We start from the raw sequence: 23,994 nt of genomic DNA, 5'->3' as shown, positions 1-23,994 counted from the left end.
AAGTGAGGAAAAGCCAGTGGGCCTTCGCAAGGTTAGAAAACAGCATGTCCTCATGGAAAAGCCTGGGACCCCCCCAGGGACCCTGCGACGGTCCTGCACTGCCCGTTTAGCTTATAAAAAGTAATAAATTAATTAACGAATATTTCCATCGAGTCCTTTCTATACACAAAGGTCGGGGCCCTGCCGGGCAAACGCCGCCACCGGAAAAGCTCCCACGTCTCTATAAAAATATGAGCATCTTTCGGGGGAGTACAAAAAGCCTTGGGGGGGGGGGGGTTGTTGGTGGAAGTGCCGGGGCGCAGCCAGCCCGGCCAGCGCCGATGTCCAAAATGGCTCTGGGGACGTTTCTCTCACGGCTATGCCGGGTGGGATGGGTTTTTTTGGGAGGTGGTGGGATGCCATGGGGACCTGGAACCGCCATGGGGCTCAGGCGTGCTCGGCCCCGCTCCACGTGCCCCCCCGGGGTGCCGGGAGCTGAGCACCCACCGACTCCTGGCCCCGTGCCGGCGGCACCCGCGGTGGTTGCCGGTGGCTGGTTGCTCTCTCCCCGCAGTTCCAGTGCTGCCGGGAGCCACGGTCCCGATGCTCGTAGCCATCCCACCGCGGCGAGGAGATGCTGCCGTCCGGCGGCTCGGCATTGCCGATGGGGTAGGAGCCCTGGCATTCCCACTCGGCCACCGCCGGCTCCTGCTCGTCGCTCTCGGAGCCCTGCACCGCGATCTGTGGGACCTGGCTGGGCTTTGGCTTCGGCTCCGTGCCGCCGCACCAGAGAGCCATGCCCTGCCTGGCTTCACTCTTCCCGCCGTCTTCGTTTGCCGGCTCCGGTTCATCAAAACTCACTTCTTGAACCGCTTCTTGCTTCTTGAAGGAGTCCCGGCGCTCGGAGAGGTTCAAGCGCCGCATGACCACCATCTCCTGGTCCCGGTCGTGCCTCTCCCCCAACCGGGAGCTGGCGGGGTGATAACCGTGCTCCCCGGGGTACGCCAACGCTTCGCCCTCCCCGATGGCCTCCCCGTCCATCACAGCCATCTCCAGCCCCAGCTTGCGGCCGCCGGTGGTTTTCTTCTCTGCCAGGACGGTGACGATCTTCTCGGCCGACTGGACGCGCTTGAGGAGGGGGGAGCGGGGGCAGTCGGCGCTGCGGGGTCGCGAGCTCTGCCGGACGATGGTGGGGGGGGACAGGGTCTTGCCCTGGAAGGAATGGGGGGTTTTGGGGTACCCCGGGAGCGGGGATGGGGAGCGCTGGGGAGAAGGCGGGCGCTGGGTGGAGGAAGGGGTGCAGGCCAGGGGCGAGGGGGGGATGCTGCTGGTGGATTTGCGCCGTCCCACTTTGTAGCGTTGCCCCCCCAGTTTGGGCGCCAGCCCGTGCAGGGAGCTGGGGCGCACGTGGCCGGCGGGTGACGTTGGGGTGCTGGAGGAAGGAGAGGTGCTCTGCGGGGACACAGCATCTGCCGCACAAAGAGAAAGAGGTCACCGCGAGGGATGGGGGGACACGGGGCATCCCCGCCCTGCCCGCAGCAAATATCTCCCCCCGCCCCCCAGCAAGGGGTTGGGGTACCTGGGGGGAGATCGGGAGCGGGGCTGCGGCAGGGCGTTGTGGGACCCGGGGACAGGCTGTGCGTGGGGGACTCCGGGAGGCTCTCGCTGGAGGAGAGCGAGTGATGGAGACCGGAGGAGAAGCTGCGGCTGGTGTGCAGGACCGAGGACTGCTTGGAGATCTTCTTGAAAAGGCATTTTCTCCTGGTAGGGGGAGGGGGGAGGGGGGGAGGGACACGAACGACAAAGGTAGTGGGGAAAGGAAAAGTCTCAACTTCTCCTTAAAGCTGGTGGCCGTGAGTCTGTCCAGCAGGACTGGACCCCGCTGGACGCCCCAATATGGCAGAGTGAGAGCATCCCCTCCCAGTAAGGCACGCACTGGGACAAATGGCATTTTATCCCACCCCGGTTCTACCCACCTGTCCTGGCCGTCCCTTTTCCTGCTCTTCTTACTCCTTCGTGCCATCCTCGTCTTGGAGCTGTTTTTCCGAGCGGGGCCGATTTTAATGGAGGTGTTCTCCAGGGCGGTGGTCCGCAGGGCCACTTTATTCCCGCTCTGAGGGGCAGAAAATCAGTCACTGCAGCCCAAGCACCAGATCCCAACCGGCTCCCGCCTCGGCTGTCGGTGGAGGCGATGCCGGGGAGCCACAAGACCGGTGTACCGGTGCTGGTCACCCACCTTCAGCAGCAGCTCGACGACGTCCCGGTGAACTAAACCCAGCACCGATTCGCCGTTCACATGTGTGATGAGATCACCCGCTCTCAGCCCCGCTTCCTGCGCTGGGCTCCCCTCTTCCACGCTCTGCAGTCGAAAGACCAAGGTTTTATTCGGATACAAACCTAAGTTTCCCCCTGGGGTTTTCCCATTGGGAAAAGTGGTGTCCAGCACTGCTAGTCCCTCCTCATGTGGAGCCCAGGCCACCTACCCAGACCATATGGTGGACGGTATAGACGTCGCTGTCCCCCATGTAGACGCGGATGGCTCTCAGGGTGAAGCCGTACTTCTTTCCCGAGCTGTGGATGATGATGGGGGGCCGCAGGCTGGCGATGGCGAGGGATGAGTCTCGGCTCGGGGAGGAGTCGCGGGAAGAGGGGTTGGATGAGAGGGAGTGGGGGGAGATGGGGCTCATCAAGGTGCCACCACCAAAGTCATCTGCAAGCGGGAGAAGTCGGCTCAGCCCGGGAAAACCATGCGGCAGCCGCCATCCGGCAGGATAAACCGCGCGGCACACGGACCTGATGTGATGATGAGGGACAGGGCTGAGACGGAGGCAGATTTGGGGACACGGCCACCCTGCGAGGCTCTCTGCCTGTCCGGCACGTCCTTCTGGCTACTCAGCCGACGGTTCTTGCCCGGCTCCAGGCCCCGGGGAGCCGAGTTTTTGGTGCCGGTGCTGTTGCTCCGGAGGCGGATACGGTTCAGGCTGACGAGATCGGCTGTGCAGAGGGAAGGAAGGAGAGTTTGGGGACGTGGAAAAGCCACCCCACACCACGCGGGATCCTGGCTGATTCCGGAGCATCCCACCTAGTGCCTGCAGCCTACGCACCGGATAACGCCGACGGCTTCACCGCGCTGCTGGTCCCCGCATCGGGGTCTCCCAGCACAAACTTGGGTCTCTCTGGCTTGGAGGACGCCACGCAAGGGCTTTCATCCTCCGAGGAGAAGGCAAACTTGGGCATGGTGTCCAGGCTGTAGGTGCTGGGCAGCGCGGCAGGGCTGTGGCTTCGCTCGTGCCGGGAGGTGTATGGTGTGGAGCTGCAGGATGTCCAGGAGCGGAGGCTGTGGGGGGAGAGGAGGAGGGCTCGGGATAAGCAAAAATAGGCGAGGGGGATGGCACCGAGCTGCTGTGGCACCCCAGGACATGTCCCACCGATGCCTCGGTGCTGGCACAAGCCCTCGGTGCTGGCACGAGCCCACACCAGCGCTGCATCCCCCGTCTCACCACGCACCGGGGCTCAGTGCCCGCCAGCCGGCTCCTCTCCTCATCTCCCGAGTGCCTGTCCCATCGCTCCTCTTTGTCCTCGCTGTGACTCCGGTCGGACGACGAGAGGCTGAGGTTGGAGTGAGCTGCCAGGAATTCGGAGCTGCTGTACACCTGAGGAGGAGAGGAGCCGTCAGCAAGGAGCAGGAATTTGGGAATCCAGGGATTCCGGCATCAGCCAGGACACCAATGCTTGGCACAACCATCCTGGCCATAGCATCCATCATTTCGGATGCCGGAGGAAGGGCTGGAGCACCTTGCTGAAGCGATGGGAGCAGGAGGAGAACTGCCCGATCTCCACGGAGGATTCCTCATCGTTCGTTTCTTCATCCTCGGAATCCAAGTGGCGGTACCTCTCGGAGCGAGCTGCAAGCGAGAGCCAGAGCAGGCAGGGCTGTCACCCTGCCTGCAACACACCCTGTCCTGCCTGCCCGTGGAGCTCCGGTGGGACCTGTGCCCACCGGGAGCTGTATTTGTGGCTGACAGCCCGGTCCCAAATCCCAGGAGAGTTTTGGGGTGAGAAAGTAAGGCTTTTGGTAAAGCTGAGCAGCCTGGAAACAGGTTTGCATCTGTTTCGTGACTTCGGTTATAAAGCCACTAACTTCACCCAGGAGGTTTTCATCTCCCGCGGGATCATCCGACCTGCAGCTGGGATAACGGGCTGGCGGGGGGGAGAGTGGGAAGGGGATGGATTTGGCCTCACTGTCGAAGTAGCTGGTGTCGTCCTCAGATTCCAGCTGAGGGATGAACTCGGCCTTCTGCCGCAGCAGCCCGTTCCAGTCCAGGTGGAGGAAGAAGGAATGGTGCTTCACCTCGTGCGCACCCCCTGCCAGGCAGAAAATCCCACGTCAAGGGGATGGGGCAGGATCCGGGATGCTCCTGCTCCCATCCCAAATGGCACGGTCTCTCCTCCGTGCAGAGAAAATGGCTTAAAACAGGATGGACCAGAGCCCTGTGCAGCCTTCCCAGGTTGAACCCCGGAGCTGAGGACCTCCTCCGAGCACCCTCAACGCGGCAGGACAACGCTTTGGTTTCAGCAAATGGCTTGACATGAATTAGGGGGGCTGCCCCACCACCACATACCGGTGCCCAAGCGCTCGAGGGGACTCTGTCTCAGCAACCGCGTGATAAGGTCCTGGGCATCCGCAGGAAGAGCCTCATCCCCTTCCGGCCACATAATTTCATCTGCAAGGAAAAAGGAAAAGGAGTTTGGAGTGGCTGGAAGAGTTTGGACACAATGGGGGCTGCAATGATGAGAGGTCACAGGAAAAGTCACTTCTGGGCGAGAGGAAAGTCCCCCAGGAGCTGCAGCGGATGAAAGGATCCTTCCAAACCAGGAAATCAAAGCTTGAGGAGCTTCCTCGCCGTGCAACCGAGTATGAAATGAAGGAATGAAGCTCTCCGTGTGTTAAGGACAAGCCATGACTGCTGGAAAGAGTGAACTGAGGAGCAAAGTTGCCACCGACACTCACCACTGATGACCTGGCCGAAGAGCTCCTCAGGGGTGTCTCCGAAGAAGGGGACGCAGCCCACCAGGAACTCATAGAGGATGATGCCCATGGCCCACCAGTCAACAGGCTTCCCATAGCCCTGTATGAGGATGACTTCTGGGGCGATGTACTCGGGAGTGCCACACACCTGCGTGGGAAGCAGTGGCTGACACCTCTGCAACAACTTCTGCAACAGGTCCCGAGGCTACCCTGGTCCCCAGTGATGGCAGATCGGTCAAGCAGGGCAGGACCTTGTACCTGCTTGTCCATGAACTCCCGAGTGTCCTTCTCCATGTGACCTTCATAGAGGTTTGTGGTCATGTTCATCAAGCCGATCTTTGACAGACCAAAGTCTGTCAGCTTTATGTGGCCCATGGAGGTGATGAGTAAACTGCAAGAGAAGACAGATGCCTTGCAACAATGCCATTTGCTTCTAGGGAGACCTGAGCAGGACCAGCAGGACCCCAAGACCTCTGGGCCTGGTGCAACGGCACAGAAGCAGGTCTTTGGGCACCGAAAACCATGACCTCATTCTGCCTTATCCTCTTGGCTTGGATCAGTCCCTCTCCCTTCCCCATCCAAACCCAACCCTGTCCTTCCTCAGACCTGACCCATGTCCTCACTTGTCGGGTTTGAGGTCCCGGTGGACGATGCCATAGTTGTGGAGATACTCCAGTGCGAGAACGGTCTCGGCGAAGTACATCTTCGCCATGTCAACAGGCAGTGGGCCCATGTTCTTCAGCAGTGTGGCACAATCCCCCCCTGTGGGGACATGGGTTCTCCTGAGCACAGGGAGGGCTCAGAGAAGAGCGTCACAAGACGTCCAGGTGGTGCCTTCCATACTCAGACATTGATAATGCCACCCCTCCCTCCAGCCCTGAATCCCATTCTCACCTTCCACATACTCCATCACCATGCAGAGGTGTCGCTTCGTCTCGAAGGAGCAGAACATGCTGACCACGAAGGGGTTCTCCGCAAAGGTGAGGATGTCCCTCTCCACAAACACTTGCTGGATCTGGTTCCTCAGGATGAGGTTCTGCTTGTTGATTTTCTTCAAGGCAAAGCGCTGCCGCGTCTCCCTGTGCCTCACCAGGTACACGGCCCTAGAGGAGAGCAAAATGGCTGGACCTCAAAACATGTCCTCCAACCACAAGGACCAACCACGCAGCACCGTGGGGCTAAGATGGGAAGGACTTTGGAGACACTTACAGATGGAGACAAACGTTAGGAACTTCCCAACTCACCCGTAAGCCCCGTTGCTGATCAGCTTGATGGTCTCAAAGTCCCCCTCGCAGGGCTTCCTCCGAGGAGCGGCGGTCAAAGGCTGGCTCTGAAGAAAACACAGAAGGTTTTTAACATTTTCTGGCAGGCCAGTGCTCTGAGTGCAGGCAGGAATTCACCAAGCACCATCATGTATCACCCCCGATTACTCCTTGCTGCCAGAGGACATCCCTCCCTGAGCCCTCTCCAGCCACAAACCCCAGACCAGAAGGCCAAGATGCTCTGCAGATCAAGAGTCCACTCTCAGCTCTGTCCGCTTAAGAGGCGAGATGAGGGACTGTGAGATATTATACCTGAATACAGCGGTCACCATTGGGGACAACCCGAATTAATGTCTCTCAGCCTAAGACAGCAGAGGAGCTGCTGCAAGGAGCTTTGGTGTGGGGTCAGGCAGGATGAACCTGGAGGCATCAGGTGGGACACGCAGGTAGGACCATGCTCACCTCACAGGCATCGTCATTCTCCGGCGTGATGGTGTTCCCGCTGTCAAAGTGATCCAGCTGGACCATTTCTGTAGAAGGCAGGCATTTTTTTCACCTTCTTCATGCTCAACTCCCACCAAAATACGCCCCCTCCCAACCGCTCTCCCTCCCAACTCGGAGATCCCGCGGGGATTTAGCCACACACTTTGCTCGTGCTATCATATGGAGAAATTCAGGTCACGGCGTTAAGAGGTTCAACATGAGGTTAAACATTTATATAATTCTCTTTTTTCCATAGTCATTCCCCTGTTCTTTAGGGATTATGGTCCCCCCCTCCCCAGGCTGTGGCTTCCTATGGATTAAGCGTTCTTGAGCTTAATCTACTTTGATGAACACGTTGGGAGCAATAAGGAGGGATGTGGGGCTGGTCAGGAGACTTGGACACTGTCCTGGTCCTGCTGTGACCCACCCCATGACACCAGCTCAGCTCTGTCGGTCCCCCTGCCACCTCCCAGTGCTCATTCGTGCTCGCCAGCGGCCAAACTGGGTGTCCACATCCCACTGCAGACCTCGGGGCCACAAACCCACGCGGTTCCCTACCCTCCAGAGGGTCCTTGACGAGACCCAGTTGGCTGATGATGTAGCGGGGAATATCGGTCTTTATTCCCTGGCCAACTTTGGCGTGTCCTTCTGCAGCTTCCAGGAGATGGTAAAACTCCTCTGGGTCAAACTCCTGGATGGGGAAAACCAAGCACAGTTGAGGAGCAAGACCTTGCAGAGTTAAGCCTTTCCTCTAAGCCTTGCAGGTGACACCTGTAATTGGAGACAGGCTCTGGATGCTTGCAGGAGAAAGCTAAACGCTCTTCTCCTGTTTCTAGCATCATTCCCCCATCATTCCCCATGTGAAGGGTTGATGGAAAAAAATAAAGGCTTTGCCTCTTCTCCAAGCAGGCACAGACCATGAAAGACAAGAAACATCAGGAGCTGCTGTGTCTTACCAGGCACTCCAGAAGCCGAGCAGGACGGGAGATGATGATCAGCAGCTTCCTCACCAGTTGGTCAATGAACTTCACCTCCTCACTCTCCGAACGCTCCTGAGCCTGCCAGAGAGGAGATAGAAGCCAGATGTCTATCGGTGGCCTCAGGAGATGGCACCAGGCAGGGAATTGCCCCATACTCACATCTCGGAGCATCTTCTCAAGTTTCTCCTGCAGCTCCATGAAGTAGCGGGAGGTGATGAGAGCTCCCTGGGACTTTGCCAGGCAGTCGCGGGCCAGCTCGATGATCTGGTGGTGGATGAAACCCAGCACCCCGTCTGCCAGCGGCAGAGTGCTGCTTGGAGAGAAGTTTGTGATGGTGTCCTGCAGACGCTCTTCCATTTGGGCCGTGGCCTGCAAGGCAGAATGGATGGTGATGCCCGAGAACACGTGCCTCCATACCATGTGTTGGGTTTGGCCAGCCAGGATCTCATGCTACCACCTCCTGCAGCTCCAACAGCCACGTGCACATCATGGCCCCACCCGGTACCCAGCTTCCAGCAGGCTGGAAAAGCTCCACCAAAGTCTCCAGAGACCATTGCCTGCATATGTGAGGATGCAGACCCGCAGGTCCCTACGTCCTTGGTTCATTACCACTTTTCCAGCGTCCTCAACACACTCCCCCCAGTGTCTACCCATGCATTTTATATTCCAGCACGGAGGAGAGGTTGTGCTGAAGAAGATGCTGCCAGGATGCTGCAGAGAGACTAACATGCTTGTCCTCCCCAGTCCTAGCAGTTACCTTGGGGAACCGCTCCTTGTAGACATGGTTCATCATCACAACCTCGTTATCAAACGTTCCACTCGTCCGTCCAGGGCTGCGGAGGGAGGAAGCCAGTTGTGTTACGAAGTCCAAGTCATTTACATCTATGTAAATAGCTACTACCCCTGGAAAGCAATTTGTTCCCTCCTCCTAACTCTCAGTCCCAAGCAGTTAAAGGTCATCTGAGTGGAGTCATCAGCCTTGGGCCAGCACTTCCAGCAGCACCCTTCCCACCGCGTGTGGCTCGGGATGTCCCTGGGGCCCGGTTCAGGGAAGGTTAACCTCCCGCAAACCCAGGTATCTCTTGAAAATCCAGAGCTGAGAGGCTGGTGCACCAGTCAACTTGGCTTTGGAGAGTGAGCTTATCCTTTCCTTCCTCTGGATCCCACAATTTCTCACTGTCATCGCCCTTTTTGCAGCTCACCAGCAAAGAAGCCCCAACCGAACCCCATGGTGGATGCAGGGACCTTCATTAACCAAGGTTTCTATCTTACCCTCACCCAACATTGCCTCCCTCAGGTCCCTGCCTGGTGATCCTGTTATGCAAAGCAAGTCGCAGGAGCAGCCAGCAACTCGTTAACCACTATTTAATAAATATAATGATTAAAACCAGACCCAAACCACTCGCTGCCACCCCCAGCCCAGCCCCTGGCTCAGCCTCTGCCGTGCCGTGCCGACCGCAGAGCTGGCATCTCCTCGGTGAAAACCTCACCACCTGCAAAACCCTTGTTAGATAATTAATCTGATTTTAATGAAATTTCAGCCGGCAACACACAAGGCTACGGCTCTGCCTCCGGTGCAAAGAGGGTTGGGAGCTTTTCCAGAGGGAAAAAAGGATTTAACTGAAACATCCCCTGTAAAAAGCACGAGTTCCCAGTGCTGGAAAAGTGGAAATGTGACCAGCTCCTTGTGTGGGACACACTCTTGGAGCAGCAACGTGGAGCTTGGCAGGTCTATAGGGTCAGCACGATGCTACGGCCACCAGCTTCATGGTCTCCCCAAATTTTCCTCTCTCCATCCCACAAGTGCCTGTCCCTCTACACTCCTTTTTCTTTGCAGAGGCAAAGGCCAGGCTCATGCTCAGCCCCAGCAAATACGGGTGATGTTTCCCAACCCAAGCCCAAAACCAGGATTTTTCACACCGCTGGGGCTTCTGCTCGATGGTCCCCTTCTCTCCACCAAAACCATTGAGACAATTGAGCAAGAAGCTGCAAACCAACTATTTTAGAACGAACCCCACTTTCTCCAGCTTCAGCCCCAGCAAACCTCACTCTCAGGTGTCACCTGCTGCCAGAAGAGCAATGCCACATCCCAACAGCCGAGAAGATGCTGAGAACCAGACCCTAATGCCCAAAATCACAGAGCTTGGGGACATAGACTCATGGAATGGTTTGGGTTGGAAGGGACCTTTAAAGGCCATCTAGAACCAACCCTCCTGCCATGAGCAGGGACATCTACAACTAGATCAGGTTGCTCAAAGCCCTGTCCAACCTAAGCTTGAATGTTTCCAGGGATGGGGCATCTACAACCTCGAGCCATAGCTTCTCCACTCCCCTGCGAGGGGAAAACCCATATTGGGGAACACCTTGGGATGGGCTTAGCAGGACCAGGATGTCCCAGGAACATCTCACGAGAGGGCAGAGGATGGGCTGGATGTGCTGGCACCCAGTGCACCATCCCGGCAGCGCCGTGGGTGCTCCCCCCGACAGTGGGTGCCCTACCTGAGGCTCCTGGATCGTGGGCGCAGGCAGGGCGAGTGCCGCCCCTCCTCGTCCGTGACGCTCTCCGTACTGCGGAAATGCTTAGAAAGGAAATGCAGCTCATCGGGGGTGGGCTGGTACGGCAGCTGGTGCAGGCGCTCCTGGGAGGACGAAGACGACTGGGAAGAAAGGGAGAGGCGGGGGATCAGGAGGTGGATCCGTGCTTCCCGGCAGTGGGGTGGAAACCAGCAAGTCCATGAGGAAAATAGTCCTCAGAACCTCTTAGGAGGCTGGAAACACTGATGGGCGGCATGCTCCATGCTTGGTAATGGGAAATATGGATGCGAAGGCCAGCCCAGGGAGGTCTGCACTGCCCATTCCCACCCCAAACTGCCCAAGGGAGCCTCATCCTTTGTACCCGCAGCATCCCAGGTGCTCCTGCCTGGCCATTCCCCTTCATGGTTGGGATGTGCCCGTGAACACCCAATCCGTGACACACAGTGATACTGTAACCCCCAGGGGTGGGATGCTCTAACCCCCAGGGATGCTGTAACACCCAGGGATGGGATGCTGTAACGCCCAGGGATGCTGTAAGCCACTCGCTGGGCTCTGTGCCTTTCTTAAAAGCACATTTGGAAAGCACGACACAGCTAAAGCACATGGCCCTCTAGGAATGGGCTGCCCAGGAACCAGTGCCGTGGGGCTTGGGATTTTTTTCACCAAAAATCAAGGGAGTTGGGTTCTTCTCGCCTGCTGCCATGAGAAAGCAAACGTTACCGAGACAGTGGAGCTGGGGGTGTTGGTCCCATAGCCAGAGGAGGGTAGCGAAGCCAGTGACCACCTTCTGCCATCAGCCCTGCGAGTGCAAACGAGCCGGTCACATACAGGAAAAATAACAACATCTATATGCAAATAAATAGCATCAGAGCAGTGAGAACAGGGAAGAGGATGCGGGTTTGGCTTGAATAATAAAGCCCTAAAACCTATTTTCAGAATAGACTGGAATTGGGTGAAATAAGAGGGGTTTGCAGGTGAGGGGGACTGTTCTGCAAGTGTCCATGGGGACAGTGACAGCGACCAGGGTCCCCATGAAGGGACAGCACTGCAGCTCGGCTGGGTGGTGGATCCGCTTCAGAGAGAAAAGAAACAACAACAACAAAAAAAAAAAGATGACACAAGAACCTGATTTTTAATTAGAGCAAAATTCAGCCTTCTGGGACTCTGTTCTATGAGAAATCGGGATTCCTAAAGACCCGTCTTGACACAACAGGCGCCGTGGAGCAGAGCCCGGTTATAAACAGGAAGGCAAACGCTCATACGTAGGCGAATGCTTCCTCTTGGAGACGTCTCTAATGGACGGGGCAATGTCCAGGTCAAGAGGAGGCCCTTCACCTCCCGCTGCCGTTTCCCGTGCGGAGCTGAGGCTGGATCCGGCACCGGCACCACGGTGTGCCCTCGCTGCCGGCGGGCTCACAAACCCCTGGTTTGGCTTTCTGCTCCGTTACAAGCGTGAAAACCATCCGTAAGCCTCCAGCTTTTTTCCGTGTGATGATCGATGGGTTAAAATCAGCCATCCGCCCTCATGTGTACAATTAGTTAATTAGTTAAACGGGATTTTGGCTCGAGCAGCACAGGCTGGGGAGGGGATGCAGTAAGATCTGCTTCTGCAGGGACCCAGCTGAGCCTCCATCCCTGAATATCTGCTGGGCATCCATCCCTGGATATCTGCTGGGCATCCACCAGGAGTGCTCGGAGCAGGTCCGAGCTAGGGCTGAGCTCATGGCCGGGGATGGTGTGATGGAAATAGGGATATTTCTGCTCCCAGAGCTGCAGGGAGCCTGGTCCCAGAGCAATAACTCCCACCCTGGAATAGATATGAAGAAGGGCCGTGCCGATGCAGAGCAGCCCCAGCCCGTGCCCGGTACTCGCCTGTCAGTCCGAGGAGCATGGCTGGGGTGGTGGGAGGCACCGGTCACCGCAGAGCAAACAACACCAGATGGAAAATCAGGGAGAAAGAATAGCAGAACAAATCACAACAAATCACTTGAGATCAACAGAACCATCCTGGCTGGTGGATTATCATTATTAGCGAACGTTAATAGTCTGGGAGTGGGGCCGGGAGCTCACCTGCGAGCGAAGGGGAAGTTGATGGAGGTGCTGGCGGAGAAGTTGCGTGGGCTGTCCAAGGGACTGCTCCCGGCTGCAGGGAGAAAGGGGGGAAAAGTCACCCCAATACCCACCCCAGTGTGATGCCCGGGGTGCCGTGGGCTGCTCCTTCAGGGGAAAGAGGGGGCAAATCGCATCCCAAGCTATTCCCTCCTGGAAAAGGCACCCAGCCCCCTGCTGCTAAGAAGGTGCTGCAGAAGCAGAAAGGTTACCCTCCAAAATATTCAGGTAAATTTGGGAGATGCTCAACCCGTCTCCTGGGACACCCCTTACCTGTCGGCACGGAGAGTGGGGAGAGAGGCCGCGAGAGGGTCGGAGAGGGGGTGCCCACCACTAAGCTCTTCCTATTGCTGCTCCGGCAACTGAGGAAGAAAAAGAGGGAATTAATTTGGGGAAGCAAAAGACAGACAGGGCTGAACGGGCTTGGGCATGAATGGATCCGCTTGTACGTGATGCCCTGTGCCAGGGGACATGGCTGCTGTCACCCCATCGATCATGGATCTCCTGCCACAGGGAAGATCTGTCCCTGGTTCAACGCTGCTGGAAACGGGCTGACGGGGTTATTTTTAACGACAAACTGTCTCGTTGAGGTCCCACTTCTGGTTTTGGCTCGCTGGGGAGGGCAGAGGCTGGCGGCCCCTCGGGCAACGTGCCGAGGGCAGGAATAGAAAAAGGGATGTAAAAGGAGGAAGTGATGGAAATGCTAACTGGCCACAGCCCGACCCGCTCCATTGCATGGAAAATGCCCCCAGTTCCTATAAACCTCCATACACTTGGGGGTCCCCATGTCACAGCAGGGAGGACAGTTGGTCCCCGAGGACCCCCTGAGACTTTGGGGTCTCGCTGGGCATTTGCGATGCCCCAGCAGACCTGGCTCAGCCGCAGGAGGAACCTACAGGCACCGGCACCAGGATGAAAACCCACACCATGCACAGGTCCACGCCGACACCCCAAACACCCCAAAATTCCCACCCAGGTACCCCGTCCCGGCAGCCCGCAGAGCTCCTCTGGAACAACCGAAAGGCCACATCCGCAAGCACCGGGTCTCTGTATCGCCATCTCCATTCCCACCCTCCCAACTCACAAGATTTCAATCCTTCTTGCAGGAATTTCCTTTCTCCTTCCCTTCCAGCCCTCCTCTAAGCCCCTTGCGAGAGGGTGCAAGCCTCAAGCAGCCCACCGGCCCACAGGGATGCTGCAGCCCCAATCCTGCCGTAGGCAGCCCGTTTTAACCCCGTTTAAAATATGATGAGCTCATTTAAGTTCTCTTTCCCCCTGCCAAGAGGGAACTGCAGATATCCACAGCCCAGAGCAGAAGCTGGTGCTGGCTGGTGTGTGAGCACGAGGACAACCTTCCCCTTCCTCTGTCTGCGCTTCCTCGGGCTGCAAATTCTGCAAAGGCGACGCTGAATTTCCTCGCCAGGCTGGGAACAGGAACCTGCACGGATGTCACTAATTAAAGGACATCGTTTAACATCATGCCGTGGCCAGATACACCCGTAAAATCAAAAGGGTGAACGCGGGGCGAAGAGATTCTCCCCAGATTCCCAGAACAGAAGCAAAGGATGGTGCTTGGCAACACGCGGTCCCTGCGGCCACCGCCGTGTACGTGGTGACACGTGGCCGGAGCAACTCGGGCATCGTCAGAGCTCCACAGGCGACACCCAGCACCCCGTCACCTCCCGCTGGCATCCCCCCCACCGCCGGGCTCCTCCTGCTCCCACCCTAAAACCAAGAGCCCCAACTCTTCCGCTCGAGACTGAACATCTTGGCCAAGCTGGTGACTGGGGAGGGTGCTTGGGGGCCCCCCGAACCCTTCCTCTGCCGGCTGCACCCTCCCTGCACCCAGGATGGGGGGTCCCTGGGTGTCCCCCTGGGACATGCACCCTCTGACCGCTCTGAGCTGCGGCAGCTTCAGAGGGCTCGGAGCCCCACGCTCCGCAACGAAGCTGAGCCGTGATGCCGTGGGGGAGGCAGAAATCTTCTCCCCCCTGAAAATTCACCCCTGCCTGGCCCCTCCGGTTGCTTTTCTTGCTTAAACGCAGGCTTGAACACCAATTGCAGCACCCACAGCTGCAAACTCACAGCCCAGCACCCACCGCGGGGGTAAGAGCAAACCACAGCCTCTGCCGCCGCCGGCTCTGCCTGCCGGATGGGAAACCGAGGCACGGCAAGCAAACCCGCTCCGCCACCGGAACGGCACAAGCCCAGGTCTATTAGCCAGGAGGGCTGCAAAAAGCAGCCAGCTTTGGTGTTTCTTCACCCGCTGCAGGGATCAGGGTACACACGGGGACATCTTGCAGGGAGGGGACATCCCAGGGGACGAGGGGCTCGCCCCTGCTTGCTCGGTTTCATTTTGGAAGTGAAAACAAACCTTTAACGAAGCAAGTTCCAGTAATGGTGACACAGAGGGAGGCCGTCGTTTCCTGTTTCCGCGCGCTCCACCCTCGGCTCCGCAACCATCTTGCGCCACTTTAACCCCCCTTCGCCTGATGCATCACCTACAGCTGGTTCCCATCTCTTCACGGCACGGAAACCTCGGGCTAGAAACCAGGCTCGGGGCAGAGAGGAGCTGCCAAGCCCTGAAGGCAGGAGCTAGGGCTGCTGCCCTCTCCGCCTCCATCACCTAATTGCACACTTGGTACCAAAAATGGAGTGGAAAATCGCCGTCAGCATCTCCCGCGCTGCCTCAGCCCTGCCGTTGCCATCCAGCACTTATTTCAAAGGACGTGGAAAGTGCGTGACAGCCGATGTGACCCCAAAGCCTTGGAGCAAAATAATGTGTCACCCATCCCGAGGCTGCCCGCCAGGAGGAACCGGCACCTCCCACCACCTGCACCAGCACGCAGCCCGGGCACGGCATGGCCAGGGTGTCCACGGGCAGGAGATGGAGCAAAATCTGGCCGTTTCCCGCAGGCTGCCTCCTCGGAGCTGCGGGAAGGGCAGGACCTGTCTGCCCAGCCCAACACTGATGTCTCTAAACCACAAATGGCTCTAAACCAGGATCCTGGCAAGCGGTGTTGGGTGGCAAGGAGTCCGCACCGTGCCACACCAAGGGTCACACTAGCCCACCCGGTCGATGGCAGGAGCATTACTGGGAAACGTGCGGAGGGACGCAGCATCCCGCTCCTCTCCTGCAGGATCCGACCCCTAAAACTTCCCAGGACTGCAGAGCATGGTCCATCAGATGCCAGCCTGGTGCTGGGCACCGCCAGCGGGTGAATAACCGGGTAGAAAAGCTGGCGGTTTGGGGCAAAGCGAGTTCAGGGAGCAGCGTGAGGGCAGGACCAGGCTGATAAGGGAGCGGGAGCAGTCTCAAAGTACACGCAGGCGGCTCCGCTCCCGGTTCCGTGATGTAGAGCACGAGCTGGCACTCCCGGCTCCCTCCTTCGTGCGGCTGGGGACAACATTTTTCCTCCATATTCCCCAAACATGCACGCGGCGCTCACATGCCCGGAGATTTGGGAAGTGCCACGGATCACCGCATCCTGGAAAAATCGGTTTCCAGAGCGATAAGTTTGTGTTTGACATCCAAACCCGCTGAATCAAGCAGCGGCATCCCAAGTTTCTCCATGACATTTCTTCTCCGTGACTCGTGACGGCGCTGAACTCGGCTGCCTCCGGGGATGGGGGAGGCTGGGGACCAGGGTCTGGATGGTGAAATGCACCACGCTGCCTGGCACGGGCCACGCACAACCCCACCACATCTTCACAACCCCAAGCAGGCACCCGGCATCGCTCCGAGGAGCCGCTCTGGCTCCTCATCGCACCCCAGCCAAAAGCCTGGTGCTACGGATGCTCTTATTAACCCACCCTGGAGCACGGAGCAATGTGCCGGGCACCTCCCAAGAGCGAAATCCCAAATCCTCGCAGGGAACTGCGGGGTAATTCTACAAGAAAACAGCCTAAAGAAACTGCCCCGCACCCTGGGACGCATCCCCACACATCCCCGTGCCGCAGTTTCCCATCAGTGGGTAGGAAACGGTACCTGTCACCTCTGCTGGCACGTTTTCCCGCGGTGTGCGAGGTGTGAACAGCCACACGCAGCATCCACGGAGGAGAAGAGCCCCGTCAGCCACCGAACCACCGGCCATCCTGCCCCGCTCCGGCCACCTCCGCATCCCCCCGCGGGAAATTAGGATCTCTCAGACCTCTTAATCCCACTAAATAACGCCATATGCTTTCTGCCCGCCGTAAAATAGGCCAGACCGGTTCTCGCCGTGGATTCTAGGAATAGCGATGAAAGAAGAGCAAATCCTCTGCCCTTCATGAGAATTACAGCTTCATCACGCTCAGCTGGAGACAGACGACTGCTTAGATCATCACTCCAATTACACATCTCTCCCAGGGCCCTCCCCAGCTCAGCCACCCCAGGTTGGAAAACCCCATCCAAGGCCTTTTCTTATTTATTAAGGGTCCCCCTCGCCCGTCCTCGTGTGCCGGCAGCCATAATTCCCGCAGCCCAGGTGAAGCACGTGCCTTCCCGGGGCTGGGATCGGCGCTGGATGGATTCATTTGCTAAGCAACCGTGTCGCTTTGTTGCCAGCCCACAGTAATATTAAAAGACATTCACAAAGGGAATATCTCCCCTCTGCCTCCGCGCTGTCTTAAACACCTTTTTTATATGAAGTCGTGGAAGGGTTTTATGTCTGGGTCGGCTACAGCACCCCAAATCTGCAGGATGGAGGTGCCAGCCTTCACTGCCCGCACCTGGGGGGCGCTCAGTGGGGGCTCATTGCACCTCTCCCAGGGCTGGCAGTGCTGCCTGTCCCCCTCCTTAGGGACACGTCCCACCTACTTGCCTGCGCCAAGCCTGGTGTTGCAGACAGAGAGCTGGGGTAGCCCCCCCAGCACCCCGTTTATGCTGCAGCCCCCAACACTGCCCCTGCCCCACTGCTGAAGGGTGTGTGAGCCCTTTGCCCCCCCCGTTTGCCCCCCATAGTCCTGCCCAAGGCTGGCTGCAAAGGACGGGGCCCCTTCCCACCCCCCTGCCACCCTGGGGACCCTCACCCTGGCTCAGGACATGTCTCATCGGTGTAATGCCCACCTTGGAACAGGGGGCTTGCAGGGGTATTTCCCCCCTTTTGCATGTAAGACACCCTCCCCCCCCAAACATGCACTCTGCTGCAAAGAGCCCCAACCCACACACCGCCCCCCCCAGGACTGGTGCACAGCACCCCAAACCATACACTCCCTAGTGCCCTGGGACCCTAAGCCCTGCACCCCCCATGGCACTTGGCTCCCAACCAACAACCCCCCCCCCCCCCCCAGTGCACAGCCCACCCCATCCCGCTGACCTCGGGGCTCTGAGGATGCACCCTCAGTGCACAGCACCCCCCAAAAAGATGCACCTACAGTGCACAGCCTCCCCCCCCCCCAACCACACACGTCTCTGTGTGCACCCCACAGTGCACAGACCCCCCCCCCCCAAACCACGCACCCCAGGATGGACCCCTGGTGCAAAGTCCCCCCCCCAAACCCATACACTCATGTGTGCCCCCCCCCCCAGTGCAAAGACCTCCCTCCAACCCACGCACACCGGTGCTCACCCCCCCATACATGTGTCATCCCCACCCAACACAAGCACCTCGGTGTACCCCCCTGATGCACACCCCCCCCAAAACCACACACCCCGCTGTACCCTTTGGTGCAAAGCCCCCTCCTCCCCAAACTATGCACCCTGGGGTGCTCCTCCGGTGCCCAGCCCCCCAACCCAGGGTGCTACCCCCCCGAGTGCAAAGACCTCCACAGACCATGCTCCCCCAGTGCTCAGCCTCCCAAACAGGGGTGCTCCCCCTCGGTGCAAGCTCCCTCCCTCTCCCAACCCCCCCCACTTCCTTGGTGCACAGCCCTCCAACCCGGTGTGACCCCCCCCCCCTCCCCGGTGCAAACCCCCCCCAAAACACCCACCCCGGTGAACCCCTCGGTGCAAATCACAGACACTCCCCTCTCCCCCCCCCCCCAACCATGCACTCCGGAGTGCACCCCCGCTGCCCAGCCCCCCAACCCGGGGTGCTTCCCCCCCCTGTACAAAGCCCCCTCCCCAAAACCACGCACCCCGGTGCATGGTTTCCCCCCCAACCCTCGCCCGCCGGACCCCCCCCCCCCCCCCCCCCCCCCCGTCCCGGCCGGTACCTCTTGGAGCGCTGGAGCAGGGCGCCGGCGGCCCGCTGGCCCCGGTAACCGGGCGGGACGGCTCCCCAGCAGCTCGGGTCCGACATCGCGGGCGGCTCGGTTCCCCCCCCCCCCCCCCGGGGCCCGGCCGTATCCACCGGCGGGGCCGAGCGGCGCCGCGCGGGGCCGGGACCGCGCCGGGGGCTGGGAGCGGGACCGGGGCCGGGCTCCTGCCGCCGCCGCCTCCCGCCGCCGCCCGCCCCTTCCCGCCCGGCGGCGCCCGGGTTACCATGGAAACGGGCAGCGCCCCAAAATGGGGTCGGGGTTTCCATGGAGACGGGGGTAGCACCCCCAAAAGAGAGGGAAGGGGAATGGGGGGGGGGAAGGGGTTACCATAGAAACGAGGCAGCGCCCCGAAATAGGGCCGGGGTTACCGTGGAGATGGGGCAGCACCCCAAAATGAGGCCACGGTTACCATAAAGATGGGGTATCACCCCAAAATGGGGTCAGGGTTTCCATGGAGATGGGGCTAGCACCCCAAAATGGAGTCAGGGTTTCCATGGACATGGGGCTAGCACCCCAAAATGGAGTCAGGATTTCCATGGACATGGGACAGCACCCCAAAATGGGGCCACGGTTACCATAGAGATAGGGTATCACCCCAAAATGGGGTCAGGGTTTCCATGGAGATGGGGCTAGCACCCCAAAATGGAGTCAAGGTTTCTGTGGAAATGGGACAGCACCCCAAAATGGGGCCATGGTTACTATAGAGATAGGGTATCACCCTAAAATGGGGTGAGGGTTACCGTGGAGATGGGGCAGCACCCCAAAATGGGGTCAGGGTTTCCATGGACATGGGACAGCACCCCAAAATGGGGTCAGGGTTACTGTGGAGATGGGGCAGCACCCCAAAATGGAGTCAAAGTTTCTGTGGAAATGGGGCAGCACCCCAAAATGGGGCCACGGTTACCATAGAGATAGGGTATCACCCTAAAATGGGGTGAGGGTTACCGTGGAGATGGGGCAGCACCCCAAAATGGAGTCAGGGTTTCCATGGAGATGGGACAGCACCCCAAAATGGGGCCACGGTTACCATAAAGATGGGGTATCACCCCAAAATGGAGTCAGGATTTCCATGGACATGGGACAGCACCCCAAAATGGGGTCAGGGTTACTGTGGAGATGGGGCAGCACCCCAAAATGGAGTCAGGGTTTCCATGGAGAGGGGGCAGCACCCCAAAATGGGGGTTAGGGGTTGCCATAGAGACGGGGCATCACCCAAAAATGGGGGCTTGGGGGGTTGCTATAGAGATAGGGCAGCACCCCAAAATGGGGTCAATATTACCATGGAGATGCAGCATCCACTGCTTGTGCATTAGGGGGGGGGGTATAAATCTCTACCAACCCCCCAAGTCAGGAGGGGTGACCCCAAAACCTGGGTCTCCCATGGGGGGAACGGTCCCCTAACAGCACCCTGCCCACCCACAGGACACCGTGCTCGGAGGGGCACCTGCCCAGCAGCACCCCACGGGCACCCACCCCGCCACCTCCCTCCCACACCGGCTTTCACCTTTAATCGGGGAGATCCCCAGCAAAGACCCGGTGACATCCATCCTCCTTCAGGCAGATGACAAAACCCCGGGGCGGTGGCACGCTGGGGCTGGCGGAGCCTCCTGAGCCGCGTGGGATGGCATCGCCGCGCTCACCGGGTGGCAGCCGGCCAGCGCCACGGCCAAAAATCCCGATGCTGGTGGGTCTGGGGAGGGTTTCAGCGTGGTGAAAGGGCAGCGCCGCGCTTCCCCTCGCCTCCTGCCCGGCGACCGCGAGATGCCAACACATGGAGGCACCCAGGGGTGCTGCCAGACCGCCCGTCCTCATCCCCATCCTCATCCCCATCATGAGCACCCCAAAAATGCCCTCCCCGAGGTCTTGGCTGAGCAACCACACGGCCGCGCTTGTTTTTTGCCACGTGCTGCGGGCAAGGGGTGGCCAGCCAGGGTGGGGGGGGCGGGGGAGCGTGGCAGGCAGGGACCCCCGCGTGCAGGCAGAGCGCAGGCAGCACCCTGGCTCCTGCCTGCAACAAATGGCTCTGCCGGTTGCTGAGCAGCGGCAGGGCTCCTGCCCGTTCCCTCTCGCCCGGCGTCAGCCGCTCTCCCCAGCAGACGGACGGAGACACCCGGCGTCACCCATGGGTGCCAGGCAGGCTGTAAGCTCTGCCCCGTGGGTGCCGTGGGTCACAGGGCCCGGGCGTGACTGCCGGGTGACAGCACACCCCGCTGCACCTTGTTCCCGGGGCAGAGCGCGGCTGGCACGCACCGCAGGGTCTGGTCACCCGTGTTCACCATGGGAGCACCCAGTGGGGCACCACAAAGGGCTGGTGGCATTTTGGGTGGAGGGCGCCCTCCCCCAGAGTAGCCCGCGCCCCCCCCTCCCCCCTTCTTTTTCCCCCACGGCGGAGCAGAAAAGGCGGCGAGGGATGTTTCCTGGGTGGGATGAAGGCACCATCCCCACTCCCCACTCTTCTCCCATCATGGTCTCTGATTTTGAGGCGATTTCCCCCAAAAAACAAGGATGCTCGGAGCCTGAGCTTGAGCTAGCACGATGGCATTCCCACCAGGGCTCCCCAAAACAGACTGGTCAGCAGCAGCGACAGAGCCCACTGCCACGGCCAGGCCGCTTTTGGGGTGCACAAGGCTGGGGACAGACCATGGCCACGTTGCCCCTCGTGCCCCACAAAAGACAGCGCCATTTTTGGGACCCCCCCAGGGCATCCCCGGTGGGGGGGACCCACCTTCCTGCCCCATTCTCCACCTCTCCCTCCCCTTCCCTTGAAGCTGGTGGCCGCGGTGCCTGGGGAGGGTATGGGGGGGGGGGGGGTGTCTTACCTCCAGGGGTGCAGGGTTAGTAAGGGGCTGCAGGGGCTGCAGGGGCTGCAGGGGCTCAGCAGCGTCGGGCTCTGGCTGCTCGGAGACAAGCTGCAAGGCAAGACGTGCCGGCGCGACGTCAGTGGGTGCCAGTGGGCATCCTGGTGGCACGGCACCCCGATGGCACAGCCCCCCCCCCGGTCGGGCTGGGGGGTCTGGAGGGGGCCAGGAATCAAGAGCAGAGGGGGCAAAGGCTGGAGGGGAGACATGGGGTGGGGGGGCCGTGCAGGGTGGGGAGAAGGGAGCGGGGCAGAGCTGGAGGGGGAGCGCAGGGGACAGCAGGGACACTGCGGGGGGGAAGACACCGGTTGGTCTGGTGCTACCGGAGGATGTCACCGGGAGGGGGGGGTTGTCCGGGGCTGTGGATGCAGGAGGGAGGGCTGGGACCTGTAGCCCGAAGGTGGGGATACATCGGGATGGGGGTGGACCGGGATGGGGGGTGCAGCGGGAGGGGGCTGCTCCGGGAGGATGGGATGCTCCGGGGCGCCGCCGCCCGCCCCCGGGGCCGGTACCGGCGCGTTCCGCCCCGACCCCGACTCACTCCAAGGTCAGCGAAGGGATCTTCAGCCTGTCCCGCCGCGACTTCATGCCGCCGCCGCCGCCGCCCCGCTCCCCGCTCCCGGCTCCCGGCTCCCGGCGCCGCCGCCGCACCGGCTGCCCCCGCGTTGGGCGGCTCCCGCGGGCGGGCGGGCGGCAGCGGCGGCCCCGCCGGGGCTCCCTGCTCTGTCCACCGGGCCCGGGCCCGCCCCTGCGGCACGGCAAGGCTCGGCTCGGCACGGAACGGCAGCCCCCGGACTCCCGGTTCACCCATCCCGGTCCAGGGGCAGCCCCGATCCCTACCGCTCCCGGGATGTGCCGGGATGCTGCCGGTGCTGAGACGTCGCGGCCCCAGTACAGCCCCAGTGCATCCCTAACGCCGCCCCGGTACCCCTCAGCACAGCCCCAGTACGGCTCCAGTGCCCCCCGGCACAGCCCCTGTGTCCCCCAGCACACAGCCCCATGACCCCCTGACAGCCCCAGCCCAGCGCCAAGACCCCCCCCCACCGCCGTGTTACCTCCCCAAACACCCCAAAACAACCTGGAACAGCCCGAGTACATCCCAGCGCATCCCACCACACAAACCCCGTAACAGCCTCAGTACAGCCCGACACACTCCAACACACCACCCCAGCGCAGCTTTGCAACAGCCTCCTACCACACCCCAGTACACCCCAGTACCGCTTCGAACATCCCAGAACACCCCAATACACCTGCAGCAGAGCACAGCACACCCCAGTACACCCCAGTATCACTTACAATGCCGCAGAACACCTCAATACACCCCAATACATCCGCAGCAGAGCACAGCACGCCCCAGTACACCCCAGTACACGCACAATCAGGTCCCTCCAGTGTCAGAGAATGGGGCGATGCCACCCCGGATTTGGGCACAACAAGCCCCGGAGCCACCCACTGCCTGTCCCCACTGTCCCCCACAGTGCTGGTGTCACGTCCCCAAGCGCGTCCCTCCCCGTGACACCCCGGTGGCTCAGCTCGGGGACTTACGCTCGTCCTCGGCGCGGCAGGCTCAGCTCCTTCTGCAATGAGAAAAGCAAGAAACAGGGTCAGAGCGTGGCCCCAGGCATCGGGGGGTGCCCACACGTGGGACCCCCACCTCCCGCCAGCCACGGCCACATGCCTGGCAGCATCCCTGCCACCCACAGACAGCCCCCAGCACCAGGCTGTCACTGCAGGATTCATCCCCACTCACTGTGCACGGGATGTCACGGCTCTGCCGTGCCAGCTGAGGGTGACAAACCGCCCACCTGGGGTCAGCACGAGGGGACATCTCCTTCCAAGGTCCCCAGGGCTGGTGGCCCAGCGGCCAGGCCCGGGAGTGAGGGCATGAGGGTGGCGGAGCGGGAGCAGCACCCAGCCACCCGGCTGGAGGATGGTCCCAGGGTGGTGGCTGTGCCCTGTCCCCCACCCTGTCCCCCCGACCCCGGGTGTGGGGAGCCCGTGGTGACCCCCGAGGCGTTTATTTTTCCGGCCGCTGGGAATATTTCTTGCAAGAGTTGTTTGCTCGCAGGTGGTGCAACAGGGCAAAGGGCAGCTCTGCGAGCAGGAACCCTGGCCCACGCCATCCTCCCCGGTGTGGCAGGCCCCGGCCAGCTCTGGCACAGACCTGGTGCCCACCCGTGTGCCACCTCTGGGCATGCCATCCAGAGTGGCACAGGTCCCACTGGCACGCTGCAAGGGGCACGGTGCGAAGGGGCCGGTGTGCACCCTGGCACACCGTGAGATGCTGGCACATGTGGCGGGCGCACGTGCTGGCTAATGCCCCGACATCACCCTGATCCCGTGCCCACCGCCGGTGCCTGCTGGCCCCGTACCCCTAAGCAGCTTAGACACATTCCCCAGGCGGGCAGGGAGCTCCCCGTGGGCTGGGGCTGCTGCCACCACTGTGGGGACACGCAGCAGCACCCATGCACCCCACACACCGCCTCCCCCCCTACCCCTCGCCATGGGGTGCCTGCAGCCCGTCCCGCTGCCCACGCCATGCAGCCCCCTGCGGAAATCCCAGGGTTGGGGCACACTGC

The 23,994-nt window shown here is 60.5% G+C and overlaps 1 protein-coding gene across 1 annotated transcript; it reads right to left on the bottom strand.

Annotated features, from left to right (window-relative positions):
- Window positions 1–426: 426 nt before the first annotated feature.
- MAST3 (microtubule associated serine/threonine kinase 3) lies at window positions 427–22,156 on the bottom strand. Its single transcript, XM_074163699.1, has 28 exons — window positions 21,957–22,156; window positions 21,377–21,466; window positions 12,651–12,739; window positions 12,339–12,411; window positions 12,141–12,161; window positions 10,989–11,067; window positions 10,233–10,390; window positions 8,491–8,566; window positions 7,893–8,102; window positions 7,710–7,811; window positions 7,312–7,444; window positions 6,733–6,800; window positions 6,253–6,338; window positions 5,903–6,111; window positions 5,632–5,770; window positions 5,267–5,399; window positions 4,991–5,156; window positions 4,602–4,703; window positions 4,222–4,344; window positions 3,775–3,884; window positions 3,487–3,632; window positions 3,084–3,316; window positions 2,773–2,973; window positions 2,463–2,689; window positions 2,216–2,338; window positions 1,956–2,092; window positions 1,559–1,740; window positions 427–1,448 (listed from the first exon to the last, which is right to left on the bottom strand). Exons 1-28 carry the CDS (start codon window positions 22,001–22,003, stop codon window positions 427–429), a joined length of 4,485 nt encoding a protein of 1,494 aa, XP_074019800.1. The 5' UTR covers window positions 22,004–22,156.
- Between the last annotated feature and the right edge of the window lie 1,838 nt (window positions 22,157–23,994).

The sequence above is a fragment of the Numenius arquata genome, chromosome 25 (assembly GCF_964106895.1).
Source record: "Numenius arquata chromosome 25, bNumArq3.hap1.1, whole genome shotgun sequence".
Taxonomy (NCBI): Eukaryota; Metazoa; Chordata; class Aves; order Charadriiformes; family Scolopacidae; genus Numenius; species Numenius arquata.
Note: the sequence above shows the minus strand (reverse complement) of the source record. Positions and strands in the feature narration are given on the sequence as shown.

Bases quoted from the DNA above. Each gene is read 5' to 3' on its own strand.
- MAST3 (XM_074163699.1), bottom strand. From the start codon at position 22,003: ATGAAGTCGCGGCGGGACAGGCTGAAGATCCCTTCGCTGACCTTGGA. The intron at 21,467-21,956 runs GTGAGTCGGGGT...CTTGCCTTGCAG, and splicing joins ATCCCTTCGCTGACCTTGGA to CTTGTCTCCGAGCAGCCAGA. The intron at 5,157-5,266 runs GTACAAGGTCCT...CTTCCCACGCAG, and splicing joins GGGAGTTCATGGACAAGCAG to GTGTGTGGCACTCCCGAGTA.